Here is a 21,325-nt window from a genome sequence, read left to right on the forward strand (position 1 = left end):
GTGTTTTCAATCTTTGTTTCGTCACTGAACATTTTCAAAACCTCCCTTAAAACTGACCCCATGACATTAGCCAACATTGTACAGCGGCACAGTTTAATTTAAATGTTTTATGTTTTTACTACCTGTAAGTTTGTTTTTTTATTGTTGTGCCTTCAGCACCTACTTGGTAGGATGATTCATGTAGTTGGTTTTACAAGTACATGTAGGTATATAACTAATATTGTTTTAAAGACACTGGACACTATTGGTAATTGTCAAAGACCAGTCTTCTCACTTGGTATATTTCAACATGCATAAAATAACAAACCTGTGAAAACTTGAGCTCAATTGGTTGTTGAAGTTGCGAGATAACTATAAAAGAAAAAACACCCTTGTCACACGAAGTTGCGTGCTTTCAGATGCTTGATTTCGGGACCTCAAATTCTAAGCCTGAGGTCTTGAAATTAAATTCGTAGAAAATTACTTCTTTCTCGAAAACCACATTACTTCAGAGGGAGGCGTTTCTAAAAATGTTTTATACTCTCAACCTCTCCCCATAACTTGTTACCAAGTAAGGTTTTATGCCAATAATTATTTTGAGTAATTACCAATAGAGTCCACTGCCTTTAAATCTGATGGTTGGATTAAATGAAAAAATGTGGCTATTATTACATTCCAAGTCCTTCTGACAACAATTAGAAACAAACAAACAAACAAACAAACAAACACCCCAGCACCCCAAACAAACATCTCAAGAAAGATCAAGTAAATACTGTAATAAACAAATTATCAAACAAGCAAACAATTAACAACAAATCAACTGGAAAACACAGCTGGACTTACAAAAGAACTGAGATCTGTCAGTGACGAGTGAATCAACAATGTGCATTCAAAAACATTTAGTGATTAAAGTTGCGTGTTTGACAGCAGCACCGTATTACTTATTGTATTGGCTTATATGTATAGACACAGTGTGATCATTTTAAATGTGTTGCTGTCATTGAAAATCTTGCTGACTGCAAGGTTTTCTTTTTTTCTTTTTTCTTATAACTTAAAGAGTGGCTCCAAGGTTCAATTGAGTCATGTGATGCTTTCATTTACCAATAGATAGATTTAGAGTCCTCATGAACGTGGGGAAAAGATACTAGTTACCTACCCTCTGTTTGGAGCTCTGCTTGAAAGGTACAATTACACACCCTTAAAGAATACAAAGAGCATGATGAAATGCATCTGTTCTGTTACATGTGCAAACCTTTTTGAATTTCCTGCGTTACTGTGAATATTTTGGAAGTATAATCAAATATCTTCTGTAGTGATATCTTCTGATACAAATGTTGCTTTCTTTTAAAGGCAGTGGACACTATTGGTAATTGTCAAAGACCAGTCTTCTCACTTAATATATCTCAACATATGCATAAAATAACAAACCTGTGAAAATTTTAGCTCAATCGGTCGTCAAATTTGGGAAATAATAATGAAAGAATAAACACCCTTGTCACACAAAGTTGTGTGCGTTTAGATGTTTGATTTCGAGACCTCAAGTTCTAAATCTGAGGTCTCGAAATCAAATTCGTGGAAAATTACTTCTTTTTCGAAAACTACTCCACTTTAGAGGGAGCCGTTCTCACAATATTTTATACTACCAACCTCTCCCCATTACTCGTTACCAAGTAAGGTTTTATGCTAAAAAATATTTTGAGTAATTACCAATAGTGTCCATTGCCTTTAAGGGAAGGGACAATCAAATTGGTTTTGTAATAACTGTATGTTCTGGTAGCAATTGTTCTGAGATTATGTACACAGGTACTTCACAGTGTTGACCCATAACTTTTTTCAGTGACTAGCCAGCAGGACTAGTTGGCTTGTCATTTCACTAGTCGTTTTCACTCGGGTTAAGGGTAACCGTGGTAACTGATTAAACTGCAAACATTACTAGACTCTGGCCAGTGGTCTAGCGGATATTTCAGTTCCAAGCTGAACTTGGTCGACTGAGGGGTTACTGGCCAAGTACTAGAATTATGGACACTGGCCTGTTGTCCAGTGGGTGGTTCAATCATTGGCTGGACTTGGCCAATTGTGGGATTACTGGCCAAGTGCTAAAACTACTTGACTCTCTGGCCATGGTCCAGTGGCTGGTTCAATCCCTAGTTGGACTTGCCCAATTGTGGGATTACTGGCCAAGTGCTAAAACTACTTGACTCTCTGGCCACTGGTCCAGTGGGTGGTTCAATCCCTAGTTGGACTTGGTCAATATTCTGGGGTTACTGGCCAAGTGCTAGAATTACTGGACTCTGGCCATTGGTCAATGGGTAAATTCAGTCCATTTTCACCTTTAAAGTCTACGTATCCAGGTATACATTTCTAAATACACTGTAGATATAAAACATTCACCATGTATGAATCATCAGTGTCCACTAAACTCTGCAATGAGTCACCTGACATGCTGTAAAAGGGCATGAACTTTATAAGTCCTCACTATGACCAAGCCTGCTAAAAAGTTCATTTCTGTCAAGATCAGGGTCCAGTTTCATAATGCCTGTTAGTGTAAGCGCAAAAACTTGCTGAGCACAGAAAAGTCTTGGTTAGTGGGAACATGTTACCAGCCCCAAAATGGTTTCCTGTTAAAGGAACATGTTGCCTTGGATCGGTCGAGTTGGTCTTTGAAAAGCGTCCTGTAACCGTTTGTTATAAAATGCATGGGTAGAAAGATGTTGTAAAAGTAGAATACAATGATCTACACAAATATGCCTTGAAATTGCGTGGTTTTCTTTTTACCTCGTCGACTAACACGGTCGGCCATTTATGGTTGTCAAATTTTTGACTCCCATAAATGGCCGACTAACACGGTCGGCCTTTTTTCGTAGTCAAATTTTTGACTCCCATAAATGGCCGACCGTGTTAGTTCGCGACGTAAAAGGCAATTTTGAGTGATACTTGTGTGGATCATTATATTCTACTTTTAAAAACATCTTTCTAACCATATGCATTTCAGAACAAAACCGTTTCAAACGCTTTTTATAGACCAACTCGTCCGATCCGGCAACATGTTCTTTTAAAGTTGCCTTGTGTGAAAAGGTCCGTAGACCAGGATGCATCTTCTGTATAAGCGTGCCATAGCAAATTTTTAAACACTGTACAAAGTTGAGTGTGGTTGACAATTTCCGTTTTCAAGTAATGACAAAGTTGAATATCTGTTTTGACTTCGTTCAGCTCTCAACTGGAGGATGTTTTTTTTTCAAAAGGATTTGTCTGTAGACGTGCAGTTGGTTGCCTCCAAGCTGCCTGTAAAAGTTGGCTCAAGTGATGCGAGGCCTGTAGAACAGGATGTTTCATCCGATAAGCATGCCATAGCAAACTGGGAAAAAAAATACTGTAAAAAGTTGAGTGTGGTTGACAATTGCCGCTTACTCGACTAAATGACAATGTTCTGTTTTCGACTTAGTTCAGCACTCTGGAGAGTTTGGTTTTCTCAAAATGATTTGTCTGTGACAAAAACAAAACAACTGAAACTTGCTTTTAAAGCAGATCTTCTTTATGATGATTAGTGCAAGATACCAGTCAAGCCAAGAAAATTGTCAAACTCGGGTGGAAAGTTTTACAATGTACTACACATGGTTGCTTTCAAAGCACATTGAACCCTAATATTACGAACTCAAAGGCAAAGATCACCCTATACATTAGTAGGTACTCCCCCATGTATGCTCAAGAAGAATTTCTTATTGAGGATCTTGGCTTTCAAAACAAGACAACCCTTTTTTGTTTTCATTCATGACTGTAGAAAACGTGACATGTGTGGAATTCACAAGTCAAATACAGGTTTGGGAAAACTTTCTGGACAATGTTCGTGGTCACAGGTGGTCGAGTTTAAGGAACGCTTGAACAACTTGAACTCGCTTTTGAAGCAGATCTTCTTGTGATGATTTGTGCAGGATACAAGTCACAGATGATGTGATGAGGTATTTTGTCTGGTAACCCCGTAAGCGTTTTTGTCGTGCTTAGCTGCTTTGTGTGTTTCTGCAGCCATCAGGTATGAAATCGGGCCCTGAAGAGAAGGCCCAAGCCCAAGGAAATTGTCATGTTGCTACACGTACCCTTGTTTACTTTCAAAGTACATTGAACCCTAACATTACAAACTCGAAGGCAAACAGTACCCTACATATAGAAGCAGTACCCCTATGTATGCTCAACAAGAATTCCTCAATGAGGTTCTTGGCTTTCAAAACAAGAACACCCGACTTTCATTCATTCTCATGAGTTGTAGAAAAAGTGATATGGTGTGGAATTCACAAGTCAAATACAGGTATGGCACAATTTTTGTCAGACAATGTTTTGGTCACAGGTGGTTGAGTTAATGGAATGCTAAATGTGCACGTTTGGCCCTGGTAAATCCCACTGTATGTGCTATTACTTTGATTGTAGGAACCGCGTGGGTTGGTCTGTAAAACAGCACCTATTGTCGGTTGCAATGGAATTGGTGTGATGCAAACCGAAAGCAAAATTTGACTATCGGATAAAACTGCTTTCAAAGCACAAGTAGAAATTATGACTTTCTTGATTGGGTCATGGGTACAGTACACTTGATCTTCTCTCAGAAATGTCAATTTATTCTGGAATGTGCTGTATCTGCAATTCACAGTAAAAAGGGAGGATTGCAAAGTCAGTGACAATTGTGGGTGCAGTGTAAGGTTAAAGGCACTGAACACTATTGGTAATGATGCAAAATAATTGTTAGCATAAAAACTTTTGGTTACGAGCAATGGAGAGCTGTTGATAGTATAAAACAGTGTGAGAAACGGCTCCCTCTGAAGTAACGTAGTTTTTGAGAAAGAAATAATTTCTCACTAAAATATTTGAATTGAATTCGAGGCCTCGGCTAAGGTCTTGAATTGAAGCATCTGAAAGCACACAACTTGTGCAGCAAGGGTGTTTTTTCTTTCAATCTTCTCTCGCAACTTCAACGACCAATTGAGTTCACATTTTCACAGGTTTGTTATTTTGTGCATATTGTGGAGATACACCCACTGAAGACTGGTCTTTGACAATTACCAAAGGTGTCCAGTGCCTTAAGTAAGGGATTACAAAAATTGAGTACATGTAGTTTCCACATTTAAGAAAGCTCACTGATCAAAGTACCAATCCTCCGAAGAAATATATCCGACTGAAATCATGTTTCAAACGTGTTGAAAGATAACAAAGGAACACACCCTTAAAACTAACACTATACAAACGAGTTTAATATGGTCACAAATTGTTTCATAAAAGAAATAAAATGAAAGTGAAGAGGCGTTTTGCAGTCACGCAATTTCCGCATTTATTCGAGGCCTGTTGGAGCCACTCTGGTTGAAAGTGAAAACTCACTTCCTCATCCCTAGATGATGAAAAACACTTCTTTATTTCCTTAGGCAGAGTAGCCAACGGATTAGTTTGGGGGTAATTAATCTTTATTTAAAAGAATATTTTGATAATTACTTCAGAGTCGGCCATTACTGATCTGTAGGTTTATAGAATAACAAAGTGTCAATATTTCTTCCCCCTTTGTGCAAGAACAAATGAAAAGAAATATTTTTTAAAACATACACTTGGTTTTTATATGAACTTCTCACATGTTAGTTTTATGGTATGCGTCTACAACTTTATAGGATTGAGACAAACTTTATTTTTGTCACTTGTTTTACTCATTTCTCAAAAACTACAGCACCTCAGGAAGTAGTATGTTAAAGCCATTGGACACCTTCAGTAAACAGTATTGTCCAAGGCCCCACGCATCATGTATCACAACTAATATATAAAATAACAAACCTGTGAAAATTTAGGCTCAATCGATCATCGGAGTCGGGAGAAAATAACGGGAAAACCCACCCTTGTTTCCGCACGATTCGCCGTGTCATGACATGTGTTAAAAATAAATCTGTTATTCTCGATATCGAGAATTGATATTGTTTTTTAAAATGTTTTCTCAAAAAGTAAAGCATTTCAAGGAATAACATTTCAAGAGAAGTCTTTCACCATTACCTTCTGTAAACCCTGTAAATTATTTGTAAATCTGTGAACTTAAAAAAAAATATATTCTGTACCGAAAGTGTCAAATGGCTTTAAGGGAAGCTTTCTACTATCATAATCTTCAAACTGTGTAAGTTTAATGTAAATCTGTGGACATTGTGTTTTGTGTCCTACAAAAAGTACCCAGACCCTTTAAAATCGACATGCAAAGTACAAGTTGTGACCTGAGAGTTGGAGCGTGGTTGAAGTATCACCACAAGACCTGGTGTTTGTAGATAACAAAGAGGCCTGGACGGACTTCCTCTTTCCCTTCCACAGCTCCAACCAGCCTGGTCTTTTGGCCTTGGTAGTTTTTGTTTCTGAGACCTTATGCATCCATGTAGAGACAGCTGCCCAAAACTGATTGTGTCTGAATAAAAAAACAAAGACTCTGTGCTGGAAGATTATTTCCTTTTTTTTTTTTTTATCAGGATGGTTATAGTATTACTTAAAAAAAAAAAAATCTTTTTAAGAAGGGATTTTATGATGGAGTCTTACTTTTGAACTGATTCTTCTTTATTAATTTTGGTTGTTTACCCATAGACCGATGTGTGTTAGTACTGTATACTCAGTACTTTCCCCGAGTCCTGTGAAAAATATCACAGGCATGTTACTGGTTCTTCTTTGTGTCATGTTAAATGAATGCCTGGATTTTCATCTTTTCGAGTGCAAGGCAATTTTCCATTTGCTAACATTTCAGGGACTAGTCAGCAGGGCCGTTTAGCTTGTCATTTCTACAGTGTTTTCACTAGTGCTTATTTCATGTTGAAAAGACATGCCTTTCAACACTGAACTAGCCAGCCAGAACTTTGACTGGTCCTCAAGTGTTTTAACTAGCGCTTGGCCAGATGGGCCACTGTTCATGGAGACCACTGTTGTTAAGGGCACTTCTATTTTTTGGAAAACTTGAAAAGTCTATGTGCTACAAAAATAAATTTTGAAGTAAATTATGACCGTTTCAATTATTTGTGTCTTTCTTTGCCGAAATTGTTCCATCCCAGGCTGGCAGCCGTTTTCACAAAACGCTAGGATGAATCCTATCTCGTCGTAATTTAGGATGGGTTCAATGCCTCCTATGCCTTTGGTTACGGAACTTAACTCGTCAGAAGTCCTCAGATTAATCCTAAGTTAGGAAGAGTTTGGTGAAATCGACGGCAGTCAAGGTCATTTCCATTTTGAAAAGTGCTCTTCTATAGACGATGTGACCTGTGACATGTGACCTGTGACATCACATGTTTACAAAAGAGCCACAGAGCCTGGACTTCCTGCAGGCATGATTTGTACACAGCTCAATGGAAGAAAACATCAAATCTTATAATTGATGGAGATTTCACTGTCTCATTCTTATCAACTTTTGATATGATTAAAGAATGCACATCTCAAAACTTGTCCAGCTTTTAACTCTTGGTTTTATGTGGAAATTATGACACAAAATGTCAGGTTTCCCATAGGACCAGTGTAGTACAGTGCCTGCCAGAATACTGAAAGAATGTACAAGGTCACACTTATTCTAAACAAGGTTCACATGGTCTATTGAAAAACCTTCATGACCAGAAAGTTAGAATCCTAATGATTGTAACTTGATGACTCTTTGGGTCTGTAAAATACTCCAAGTGTGCATTTTAATTCTTTATCACAATGTTATTTTACCTTGGTTATATTTGTTTCTAATTTCACACAGTCCAATAAAAACTCTGTCATCCTGTTTAGGTTTCAGAACTTCCTTGTTTCATGGTTCTGTTTTTTTTTTTTGGGGGGGGGGGTTGAACAAAGAAAATATTTTCAGAGTGGGATATGAACCTGTGACCTCCGGATTATCGTTGCTCAATCAACTGAGTGTGTCTGCAATGCTGGACATAGCTTGTTGACTATGTAGGGCCACTGATTTTCCGCGATCGCGGAAAACGGACGGAATTCGCGGAATCCGCCCTCTGAAACGGAAAACGGGATTTCAGAAATTTTTTTTTTTTTTTTTTTTTATTTTCTTGACGCCAAAACTATTGAAATTGCATTCTTTATTAAGATTCTTTTTGTTAAACTAAAAAAGCATCAGAAATCAGACCATTAAAAAGTACGAGATCGCAACCGTGGATCATTCTGTTCTACTTCACACCATCATCCATGTTTACACACACCATGTACACACGTTGTAAACATGGTTCAGCGAAGGGCATTATTCGCGGCACGTTTTTAACATTTTTTGTTCACCCAAATTGCATTTTCTCCCTCTCTTTTACCAACAATAATACACAAACTAGCTTACCTATGATCTATAAGAACACATACAATGTTTTTTCATCTCGGAAAGGTCTAAAATAAAACCGTAAACTGTCAACATTCTGTCGCCAAAGCGAAAACAAAATGGCTGACATTTTGTTTGTGGATGGAGAACGGTCACGGGCATAGACTTGTTCCCAAGTCTTTGATCATGCTGAAACAGCGCCCTCTTGTGGATACACTCCTGTCATTAGCCTATGATGTGGCTGATGCAGAGAATCAACTGTAGTTTTAGAGTTGGAATCAAGTCTATCACATCATGTGCATTGATACTGCAGTCACAGTGCAACCTTTTTACCCTGACTACATGTTTTTGTTTCATCGAAAAGCAGTATACAAAATAATCCACGATTAAAAAAAAAAAAAATTAAAGTATTTTTTTGAAATTTGTCAGTTCAAATGAACATTTTACGAAGTCAGCAGTGTAACTTATCTCAAATTGATTTTTATAAGTGTGTCCCTGGGTATTAAATAACCTTTTATCTAATTAAAAAAACATGAAACGGAATTTTTTGTGCCTGAAACGGAATTCATGTTTTTGCCAAACGGAATTTGCACTTTTCTGAAACGGAAAATCAGTGGCCCTAACTATGACTAAGCTTGGGCGATATCGATTTATTTTATTCACGATATATCGCCGACATTATATCGCGATATTCGATATAATCGCGATTAATTAAAATTTGACATCATCAGTCTTCAAACTCCAAGTGAAAGTTGTAGAAGAGACAGTCCTAGCTTAAGAGAGGTGTTCTAATGACCTATTCTTCTGGGTTTTACTCCAAACCTATGGGGTGCAAGATGTCTCAGCTAGCAAATACATCGCAATATTTAATCGATATCGCAATATATCGCGTTTATCGCGATATATCGCGATTATCGCGATATATCGCGATATATCGCGATATATCGCGATATATCGATATTTCGATTAAAACCAAATCCATCCGATATCGAAATCGTTTCCAAATTAATATCGCGATATTCGATAATATCGCGATATTCGATAATATCGTGATATCGCCCAAGCTTAACTATGACAGGACATGAACCTACTAACTCTGGGTTAATGTGCCAGTGCCCCACCAACTGAGTTAATTGGCCTAAAAGCCATTGGACACTTTCGGTAAACAGTATTGTCCAAAGGCCCACACTTCGTGTATCACAACTAATATATAAAAAAATAACAAACCTGTGAAAATTTAGGCTCAATCGGTCATCGGAGTCAGGAGAAAATAACGGGAAAATCCACCCTTGTTTACGCACGTTTCGCCATGTCATGACATGTATTTAAAATAAATATTGAGTATTGATAATTGTTTTAATGTTTTCTCAAAAAGTAAAGCATTTCATGGAATAATATTTCAAGAGAAGTCTTTCACCATTACCTTCTGTAAACCCTGTAAGTTATTTTTAAGTCTGTGAACTTCGTTTTTTCTGCTCCGAAAGTGTCCAATGGCTTTAACACACCTGCCTATAATATCTTTGTTCTGTGGGTAGTAAACATGTATAATTTTCCTCACTTTTGAGGAGAAATATTGTCCGTACCCAAGGTTTTTTTTTTTCTTTTAAAATGTCATAGACTTTGTAGCTTTTAAAACGAGATAACCAACTTTCGAATCTCACCTTTTTTTTGTATTTTGTTTCTTGACAGTTTCTCGGCTCCACTGCGAGAGTGAAAGTTTCAAGATGGACCTTTTACTTGACGTGAACACCCAGCTGTACCCGGTGGATCTTGGTACGTATACCTTACAAGACTCAGACTTGGAATGACACTCAGGCCACGGATGCCCCTGTCAAAAGTTTCTCATTGACTTAAAGATTTCCCGATGGAAGTGCCCTTTGCAAAATGAAAATGGCCATGCCCTTTTAAAGATAAAATTCCGGCACTGTAGAGGGCTCCCTCTCAGGTCAAAAAGCTTTGCTTTGGCCGCCCATCTTGTACATTGTACATGCATCCTTTTTATTTTTCCTTCTGTGGCTAAGATGCGGAGCTGCTATTTCTCCCTGATTCTGCAGAAAGTTCAGTGAAAATAAACCAATCTATCCATCAGTACTTGCAAGGGCCGTGGGTTCGAATCCCACCCGAGTAACATGCCTGTGATATTGTTTTCACAAGATTCGGGAAAGTAGTGAGTATACAGTGCTAAGACACACATCGGTGTATGGGTAAAAAACCAAAATTAATATTCTTTATCCCGATGGAAATTTAACATCTATTACAATCTATCCTTGTTCTGATGTGTACATTGTGTAGAAGCAAGAGCACTGCCTCGAATTAATCCATGGCACCCTCAGCAATTGCAGTGGTGCCATGTGGTTTTGCTGCGGTGCCCTCTTCAAAGTTCCGAATACAAATTCAAGTTGTCCTCATAGAAGTGCCCCTTCTATAGGGAAACTGCTGTGCCCTTTCAAGAATAAAATTCAAGGTCTGCAAGAGACTTGGCCAACTTGACTTTGATCGCCTCAGTGACAGCAACCTATATGTAGTATTGATCAGAACTGTAAAACATGCTTCATTCTGTGAGAGTTCATGCCTTGAAGAAGAAAAAAACACAGCAAAAGGTGAAAATCTCACTGATTATGGAAAAGGTTGTCCCTATTATGTTGAATGTTATTCTAATCATCTCACTGATCGGGTAAATTCAATAAGTATTTGGTTTTTCATCAGCAACCACTAATTCTGGATCAATGTAACATATAATCTTGGAAAACACACTGTTACATCTATCAGCCGTACAAGCAGAAGCTGCCATTTAAATTGGGTAAATTTCTCGAAACAGTTCTTGCTAAAAAGCCATAATATGAGAAGTTTCATTTTCTGAACCAGAGGTTTCCAATTTCTGTTATCAGTCCGACATGAACATCCTGTGGTTTTCCTTCCCTTCTAGATTTCTAGGGATACTTGACGTTGTTTTTGTTTGATGGACTTCCTTGTTTCATACCAGCCCTGAGTAGTTTTTTTTTGCAGGCTTCTCTCCTACTACAACAATATGGGCCTCGGAACAAAGGATTTGAGATTTTGTAAATGTAATAGGCCTTCAATTTTGTTCTTAAAATTCAGATTTTTTAGTTATTTCTTTTGAACCACCAGCCCACCATTTTGAAAGAAAAATCAAAATGTTCAAACACTGAAAAGGGTTGCCCTGTTTTGGGATGTCCATTTCAACCACACAATGACATACTTCATTGAATTAAAAAAGCCTAAACAATGTGCTTCTGCTCACTGTACTTATTTATAGGCAAAGGTATACAAAAAAAGATACAATAAAAGTCACATTGTGAAAGTTTCAGCAGAGTACAAAGTCTACTTGTAGAGAAAAAGACAAAAACTGCCAAGTTTTTTAACAAAAATGTTGAATCCATCCATTCCACGTTTAGCGATGTGACAGTGAGTACCAACCGCATCTCTCGCCATGGCCATCTCTGGCCAAGTTTTTATCGTCACTAATTTTTGGAGTAAATACCAATCTATTACCCTACCTGTAACAGAAAAAGCACCATCTAAAATGTCATGTCATGTGTACCATTTGTGACTGGTTTCCTGTTTGATTGCTCAGCATAAATTTGTTTATAAATGCATCTTTGCCCTCACACCTTTTTTTGTGGGGGGTTATCACAGAGTTTCATTTCTGGAAAGAAAAGAAGAAGAAAAAGAGAAAAAAGTTCTTTGGATACTTTAAGAGTGGAATGAGTTTTCCTGGAGTTATTCCCCTTAAATTGTTATTTAATGTAGGGAATTTCCCTTTATTAGTTGATTGGTTTACAAGTTGCTGGCTGGCTTCAATCAGCAGCCACTGGCGGAAACACCAGGGGAAAACCCCTTCCCCACTGTGGAACTAGTTAGTCATTTCACTAGTCTTCCAGCTTTTGTACAAGGCAGTAACAAGTCTGGAAATCATATTTGAAAGGGCAGGGTCATTTTTTTTTTGCAAAGGGCACTTCCATATTTAAGCCTTTTTGAGATATGGCGGACACAATGCTACAAAACTATAAGGTTTGGGTAAATTTTTGTGTATACGCACCCAAACCAAAGAGTACACTCCTATCACGACTGTCATACCTCAAAAAGGCTTATAGGAAAAGTCTACAGGGAAAATTTGAAGGGGCACCAAGGCCAAGACCAGAGGCAATAGGGCCCAATTTCATAGAGCTGCTAAGCACACAAATTTGCTTAGCATGAAATTTTTGCCTTCATAAAAACAGGATTGCCAACCAAATTTCCACGTGATTTTCAGGATAAGCAATCAACAGCTGAATACCAATAACGGGCAATATGCATCAAATGGAAATTTTGTTGGTAATCATGTTTTTATCAAGGAAGAAATTTCATGCTAAGCAAATTTTTGCAGCAAACTTTTTTGCAGCTCTATGAAATTACACCCAGATGGCCTCTGTGTAATTCCAAACTTACTGTATTTCATATGCAACAGAAATGTTTTTCAACACTGAACTATCTAGAGAAGTGACATATTTTTCGAGAAAGAAGTAATTTTACATGAATTTGATTTCGAGACCTCAGATTTTGAATTTGAGGTCTCGAAATCAAGCATCTGAAAGTTGTTTTTTTCTGTCATAGTTATCTCGCAACTTCGGTGACCAATTGAGCTGAAATGTTCACAATTTGGTAATTTTATGCATATATTGTTGAGATACACCAAGTGAGAAGACTGGTCTTTGACAATTACCAATAGTGTCCACTGTCTTTAAGCTACACTTTCTATGTCTTGCTCTTCTCTATGTTCATGGGTTCATGTGGCTGGCTGCCGTAGGCGCCCTTGCATTCCAGCTGCATCTCAAACACGAAGCCGCTTTCTCTCGGTTCAGCTCGCCTCTCATATATGTGAGTAGATTTGTGCAACGGTTTTCTCCTAAGCTACACTTTCGATGTCTGGCTCTGCTCCGTTGGTTGGTTGATTTAGGCGCCCTCGCATGCCAGCTGCATCTCCAACACGTTTAGCCTCGTTCTTCGCAATTCAGCTTCTCAGCTGGATGACTAGCCTCCCAAATTATCATGAATTATTATCATCTTCAACAGGTGATAAATTCCGTCTGGTTCTAGCGACGACGTTAAGGGAAGATGGTTGCCCTGATGATGGTGAATACACACCCCTTGACGACGGGACGCCTACTCGAGCAGACAGTTTTGAGTATGTGATGTATGGTATCGTGTACCGCATTGAAGGAGATGAGAGTAACACAGAAGCCGCCTCAAGATTGTAAGTATATTTATTGCTTTCTTGAGCTTTGCTAGACTTTTATTCGAATTTGTTATCAAACTTATACCAGCCCCAATATTGGTCGTTAAGTTCATACGGTATTAATGAAGGATCATTTTTTTCTGTGAAAAGAACAATGTGTTCACAAACTGAAAATTGTGCATGGCTTTTCCCTTTTTTTTCCCCCTGACTCGTACAACAGAATAAACCAACATTCTCACTGACCAGTTTAATATTGGATGTGTATGGATGGTCACAGCAAACATGAACACTGTCTGCAACTTTTTTTGTCAGCTCTTTACAAATCCTGTATGATATGCTTGATGTGTGTACACATCTGTGCTAGGATTAAAAGCAAAAAGTAATTGAGAGTAAACTATAAATAAATTGTACTGTACACAGATCTATATGCTTTTTTGGGGTCAAGATTGCCTATACATGTACATGTACTGCTTGTTTTAATTTGATTTGAAAATTTGAGTACTGTCAGCAACTTTTTCGTCAGCTCTTAAAATCCTGTATGATATCTGTGGTTGGAGGTGCTTTGGATAAAAAGCAAAAAGTAATTTTGCTTAAAATATTTTATTAATGTTTTTTTTTTATTGTTTTTTTTTGGACGATTGCCTGTACCTCTTTGGTTTTAATTTCAGTTGAGTCTGTACTTGTAGTGCTAGGATTAATAGCAACAAGTAATTGCTGTAAAATATATATTTTGGTGGGTTTTCTTAGAAAAATTACCTGTAACGCTTTTGTTCTAATATCAGTAGACTCACCTAAATGTAAAATGATTTAACTCAGAAATGGGACACAGTCCCTTTGCAATGTGTGCTTGTTTGATAAAAAGCATAAAATACTGGTCACAGTTGATAAGAACCCAAGCACCACATTTCCTCCTCCAATATTATTTTTTAAAAAAACCACACTCCACTTCCTCGTCCCAGCCCAATCCCAGAAACTTCCCCTATCCAATCAGTGACTCCCAAGTCTCCCTACCCTCATACATATTCATGACCCAGTCCCACTTGTAAGCAGACAGTGGGAATCTAGGTCACCGATTGGCTGTGTGTAATAGCTCAGTGATTCATACCTCACGCAGGCTCATTTGCATAAGCTGAATAACTAGCATTGTGCTGTATGTGTTGGGGCAGGCAGGAAGTTAAACAGCATAAAAGACAAGTCCAGGCAAGTTTCTGGTCATAATGTTCAGATGGCTTGTTCGCAGCTAGCAGCAACCTGCGTGGTGAAATCATTGTGAGTTAGCACTGTGATGATGAGGGTTGTCTCATGTGTGTGTTTTGATGATGATGATGATGCATAGCTTGTATCGACTCTGCCAGCGAGAGAGGTTCGACAGCCTGTTATTTGTGGAGACTTTATGGTCAACGTGTTTGCATTGCTTATTGGAACATTACACTGTCATCTCTGGTGAGTTCTTGTAAGGCTGTTTTGTTAAAACCACCTAGAAACTTTGAAACCTTGAAATGACCTTTCTTGTCATTACGTTTTTTTCTAAAGTTGCACTTTTCTGTACAAGTTTTGTTTCTGTGGTTGAGGAGTTTTTTAAGTCAAATTGTCTTTCAAATGATTTGTTGCATCTTTTTAGAATATGCTGTATTTGTAGTGCCAATGTCCTTTTCCTGAATCTAATTTACACTTAGTAATGATGACTTTGTAGCAGGTGGATATAGTAATTTTAACATGCTGATTATGGTTGCATCAAATCAAGTGAACATTTTGAAAAGCCTCAGATTTGTACTACATTATTATAGGTGTCGGCAGGTTGTTTCCTTTCAGTTCAAATAATCATAGGCTATTTTTATTGTATAATATCTACAATTATATGGGATTAATACAAGTGAACAGTCCCAAAAACCAAAGGTATACTTTATAATGGTTTTGTCCTTGTAAAGTCATGTTTCAACTTGCCCCATAAACAGTGCCAGAGGGGGTACAAAGTGAATGGACATTATTTTGGGGATACTTCTCAACCACAAAATAAGTCTTACCAACAGCTTCAATCCAAACCTTTGTATATACATTTTATTCACTTCCACTATTTATTATGGGTTTTTTTTGCATCAAACTTATTTTATTCTACCTTAATTTTTATTTTTATTTTTTTGTATCTATCAATGAGGCATATCAGTTTTATCAAACTTTGACAGATCAAATCTCATAATTGAAGTGGTTTTTAAAATTTTTGAACGAATTGCAGTCGAATGACCCACGAATAAATTGACTCATATCCAAAATCATTGGTAGAATAAAATGCTGTGTCAAACACTTATGCCGGGACTATTTTTAGAAAGAAATGAAATTGAACTGTAATTAGATTAAAGTGAAAAACCCTAGACGGTCGCGATTTGAATGATTCAGAAAGATGACAAATCATGATTCAGCCCCATCTTCTTCTTGCGTATGTCAAGAACAAAAATTTAAAAAAAGCCCCATGATGGACAGACCTGCTATGATCGGTGGAACATTTTGCAATGGAAAATGTCTTCAGTACGAGTTTATCACTGGATCAAGTAAAGAACCCATTTAAAATCTAACCCATAAAATTGTGTGTACTTTATAGACCTTCGACACTGTTACTGTTTAGAAACATTATTTTATTTGTTTGCTTTTTTAATTTATAGCCTAAATTGTGAAGCATTGTAAACATTCCATGCTTAGCAGAATTAGGTAGTGAGTTTGTTTTAGGATTATTGGCGCGATATAGTTGGCTTGTTACTCATAAATTGTGGTAAGCACATTTTTCTGTGCTGAGGACATTCAGCCCATTTGTCAGCTATGAATGATATAAAGGATAATACACTACACATTGTGGTTGGCTTGTGATTACTTCATGCTAAGCACATTTGTCTATGCTTACCAATATTGAGCCGGCGTCCTTGGACGTATGTCAAGTATGAGTAACGAAGGATAAAGTAGTTGGGATAATTGGTATGGATTGTTCACAGTTGTCTGATAAGGAAGTATTTAATTTGGGTTGTGTGTCTGACTGCATGACTGCATGTTTGTCAGTTTTTCTTCTAATGACTCATTCTCGTTTCAAGAGGCCACGTTTAATGCATTCATACAAATTTATGACTGAGATTCGTGATCAAGTTTAAGGTAGGGTCGTACTTTGGTAACGACCTGAACAAAAAAATTGAAATTTTTATCCAAAAGCCTTTTTGTCAAAAAGACGGTAATGACTGAATAATATGTCCAATAAAACCATTTTGTCAGAAGTGAATATTATTTGGAATGCAGTCAGAAGTTTTAGATTGCACTTTGACTACCAGGAATATACCCCAACAAAATTCATTCCGATGTGAATATTATTTGGAATGCAGTCGGAAGTTTTAGATTGCACTTTTAACATCCAGGAATATACAAAGAATTTTCATTCCGATGGCATTCGGGCTCATTTTATGAAAATATGTACATTGTCCTGCTTTCTCAACAAGTAGAATCTTTTCAGGATTTTGTTTTCCCCAAAAAATTTCTTTGAGCCATTACTTTTTCTTGGAAGATGTAAAGTAGAAAGGAACAAAAAAATAGTTGATATTGTTTCAAAATACATCTTGGGCCTATTAGCCATTTTCATAAATTACAAGTTCATCAAACGTCATCGCTGAAGAGTAGGAAGTAAGCCAGTATTCTGATAACTACATTACCGAGAGTGAAGCCATATTTGAATTGGCAGCTTCGGCTACAGTTGTGGCTACAGCTATTGCTGTTGTCAAGGGTATTCTAGTCTTCAATGCATGATGACAAGGTGATCCAGCCGTAGTCATAGCTGTATAGCCGCAATGACACGGCCAGAGGTTCACGGTCTACAATAATAAATAATAATAATAATGCATTTATAATGCGCCATCTATCTAGTGTACAAGACCCTATTCCAAGGCGCAGAACAAAAAACAATACATATTCAACAAAAAAAGAAATATAGAACACAATAAAACATTATACAATGAATAATCTACTGTCGAGACATGTAACGAGCTAAGTGTACAAAAAAAGAAATATAGAACACAATAAAACATTATACAATGAATAATCTACTGTCAAGACATGTAACGAGCTAAGTGTATGAGGATTTAAATAAATGAGTTTTCTGCAAGTTTTTAAACAATGGAAGAGCACTACAGCATCTGATGTTTATTGGGTAAAGTGTTCCAAAGTTTAGGAGCACAAGCAGAGAGGACAATACCAACAGCGCTATGGACCAACAGAGTGTTCTCATGTGACATCAATCAATGTGAATACATCTGCTGGTTCCATTGCGATGTCTGGTGGATGCTACACGATGGACAGGGAACCAGTCAAAACGTCACATGGTCTAATTTTTGATATTGTAAATCAGTCGGCAGAGGTTTTCTTGGGGAAAATGTTAGGTTAAATTTTCAAACCATATTGGATTATTGACATACGCAATGCAACTTTTTACGTCGTATGTTCATAAATTAATGTTCAGTTAAGTGTTTCTAAGAGTTTACTTTGTGTTCTTATGATGTTTCTTTCCAATATGAAGGAGTGTTGACGTTTATTGACTTGCTGGCCCATTCTAACTGTAAACACATTACTTTTGGCTGTTTCCAAATTGACCCCTGCACTAACCCAAAAAGTTTTGACAGCTTCTAGTTTTTTTTATCTTGTTTATTCATCAAATAATTATTTCAGAAGTAAAAGTTGAGATTGTTATTGGTACATGTAGCTAAGCTTGAGTGATACCACGATATTATCGAATATCGCGATACTAATTTGGAAACGATTTCGATATCGGATCAATTTGGTTTTAATCTAAATATCGATATATCGCGATATATCGCGATATCGACTAAGTATCGCAATATCGCGATGTATTTCCTAGCTGAGACATCTTGCAACCCATAGGTTTGGAGTAAAACCAGAAGAATAGGTCATTAGAACACCTCTCTTATGCTATGACTGTCTCTTCCAAAACTTTCACTGGGAGTTTGAAGACTGATGATGTCAAATTTAATTAATCGCGATTATATCGAATATCGCGATATATTGTCGGCGATATATCGTGAATAAAATAAATCGATATCGCCCAAGCTTACATGTAGCTTTGCTATTATCAATGCCTATCTTGTTGCTTCACTAGCCATAAGCCATAACCCATATGCCATATCTACATGTATAGCCATTTACCACATGGAAGAGACTTGCCATCACGCCATGATGACCTTTGTTTAAACCCATGTCGAGGGTTTTCGTTTTCAGTGAGAGCAAGTTGTTGTCATGCCACATCATGAGTCAGCAAGTGATTCAGACTGAATGTTTCATCCTTAAGTGTCACCATCTAAGGAAAGTCCGATATATCCTCTTCCTTCTCTACTGAAGTGTCTCTCTCGAGAAAAAAAGTTAAATGCAGAAGTTCTTCCTGTTTTTTGGGGTTTTTTTTTCAATTTGGTTGGTTGTGTATGCATGCAACTTTTTCTTGGACCAGCTGAATTCCTCTTCTTTTCCCCTCTGACACCAGTTTGACGATAATGATCATTCACAACTTCAGTTTAAACGGTCACGCATGTTTTTCACATTAGTAGAAGCAACCTGCTTCAAGTTGATAAGGGCATGCCTAGTGTCAATTATACAGCTATATTATAATTCATCAAGCCATTTGATATCTGGGAAACTTGACAAGCGCTGATTAACCAAATCGTCTATCCAGAATCAACAAATGAATTTAGCACGAGCCATTACAGATTCGTTAGCAAGTTTTCAAGCATGATTCATGAAAAGAACTATCTGCATTTTTACTTGTCTGAAACTCTGACGCGGTTTATTGATGTTGAACTAAACAATAGAATCATCATTATTGGTGAATCATCGTGACCTTTGACACAAGCTGGGTACGTGACCTGTGGGTCATGACATTTATGTCTCGCATAGTAATCGGGGATCAAGTTGATAAAGTGGCTGCTTTAAAATATTTGTGAAAAAAATTACATTGAGTTTGCATTGTTGTGGCTGCTGCCCGACTCGGTTTTACCTTTGCAAAGAAATTTGTCAAACCGTATTTTCTGTTTTTAAAACAACCTTATGAAATTGGGATGAGTTCTTTTTTCATACCAGCCTGAATGATTGACTGGGATGGGGTGACTTCGCTAGGGCGTAGCATTAAAACAAAATAAATAAATACAGCAAAGTTTTACTGTTGGGACTTCCTGTTATGTTGATACTAGTAGTGACATCAGCTATTATTTAGTTGCAGTTTCACATCCTGCTCTGGGTGTATACTTTATATGGTGTGTTTTTTTTTATATTTGTGCACACTCATTGTTGTCTTTCCAGGCCCATTTCTCCTTGGTGTTACTTTCAGTTTAATACTTTTCTAAACAAGAGTAGTGTCGGGTTGGCGGTAAACCCTGTTGGTTTTGTTTTGGATGTTCCCACATTCTCTGCGAGTCATGTTTGTATTGTGTAATATACAGGCCTGACACTTAACTGGGCAACAAAGACTATTGGCTCCATACCCTTAGGTCATTGCCTTGGTGCCCTTTAAATGGTCCTGTTTAAATGTACAATTCCTTCATATAGTGTTGACATCTAGGTTTTGCCCTTTCAAAGAGGTAATGCCTTGGTGCCCTTGCCCTTTCAAAAACGAAACATACAGGCTTGGTAATTGATTGTTGTCAACAAAATTGTTTACCTGCTACTGTTGTTTACAGCCTGAAAACCAAGCAGACCTGGCAACAAAGTTTGTGGTACTCGTAACAACAGAGGTCAGTTTACCTGTAGCAGCAGGGGCCATTTTACCCCTTAGAAACAGAGCCCTAGCTCTCTGTTGCCCTTTGTTTTGACCTGAAATTCTTTTTAAAACAAACCTGAAGAATTTTCATTTTGAAAGAATATGGTGTATTCTCCTTTCAAAAATGTTAGGCCTGCAGTGGATCTTTTCTTGGTCGGGTTATTGTAATGCCCTTTAATTTTGGGAAATCCATTGTCCATTTGTTCAGGATAATTGTTTCCTTTACTTTCTGCTGGCTGACATTGTTATTCTCTGTCTGACCTTTGACCTTCTATTGTCATTGTTTGTCAGTCTGCAAGACCCCTCCCTCCGAAGAGCACCCATTTGGGAACTCAAGTATAAATTTTTACAAAGTTCTTTCCAGCATTATTGTCAGTCAGCATCATTTAGAAATCTTCACCCTGCCCCTTACTCATCCTCTCAACCACCTGTTCGTCTCTCCGTCCATCCTTCTTCTACCAGACATCTTACTTAACTCTGACATCAAATTAACATGAATTTGTTTACTCCGTCTGCCTTGACCGTCTGTCCTGAAAGTAAATCCTCGCTGCGGTTGCGTGGTCGTGTTCAAAGCATCTTTTATCTAATATCCACGCAGTCTTGTCGTCTTTCTCGCCGCGTCTTTGAGGCCTACTCAGTCCTCCCACGACGATGACCGCTGTTTCCCTCGAACATCTTCGCCTCCGTTCCACATTTTCCCGAAAGTGTCCTCCCCGTGTCTTGGGTTTTATTATTCTCATCCTTAACGAGATGATCTGTAGAGTCAGATTGGCAGGAAAGACCGACCACGGCTTGGATGTTGTTGCTTTGTGCATTTTACTGGTGATTCATACGTACCTACGTACAGAGAATAGCTGAACTTTAGATGAACCCAACTCTTTAAAGGAGCAGACAGTGTCTAGCGTCTGAATACAGCGTACATGTGTTATGATTGGTGTTACTTCGAGTAAGATTGTCAAGAGATCTTGTAGCAGTGAACTTTAATCCAATGTCTTAACATTAATAATGTTTTTACAACATGTACTCTGATCGGGAACTTTTC

The 21,325-nt window shown here is 37.7% G+C and overlaps 1 protein-coding gene across 2 annotated transcripts in view; it reads left to right on the forward strand.

Moving 5' to 3' along the window:
* Nucleotides 1-21,325, forward strand: part of LOC117301527 (DNA-directed RNA polymerases I, II, and III subunit RPABC3-like) — a 44,171-nt gene that overhangs the window by 14,720 nt on the left and 8,126 nt on the right. Inside the window, exons 2-3 of one of the 2 annotated variants that reach the window (XM_033785548.1) lie at nucleotides 9,950-10,033; nucleotides 13,334-13,514. In XM_033785548.1, coding sequence (XP_033641439.1) covers nucleotides 9,950-10,033; nucleotides 13,334-13,514 — 265 coding nt within the window. Of the gene's footprint in view, nucleotides 1-9,949; nucleotides 10,034-13,333; nucleotides 13,515-14,696; nucleotides 14,940-21,325 lie in introns of those variants that run through there. The other variant, XR_004520327.1, reaches the window with a different exon arrangement.

The sequence above is a fragment of the Asterias rubens genome, chromosome 17, assembly GCF_902459465.1.
Source record: "Asterias rubens chromosome 17, eAstRub1.3, whole genome shotgun sequence".
In the NCBI taxonomy this organism is placed as follows: Eukaryota; Metazoa; Echinodermata; class Asteroidea; order Forcipulatida; family Asteriidae; genus Asterias; species Asterias rubens.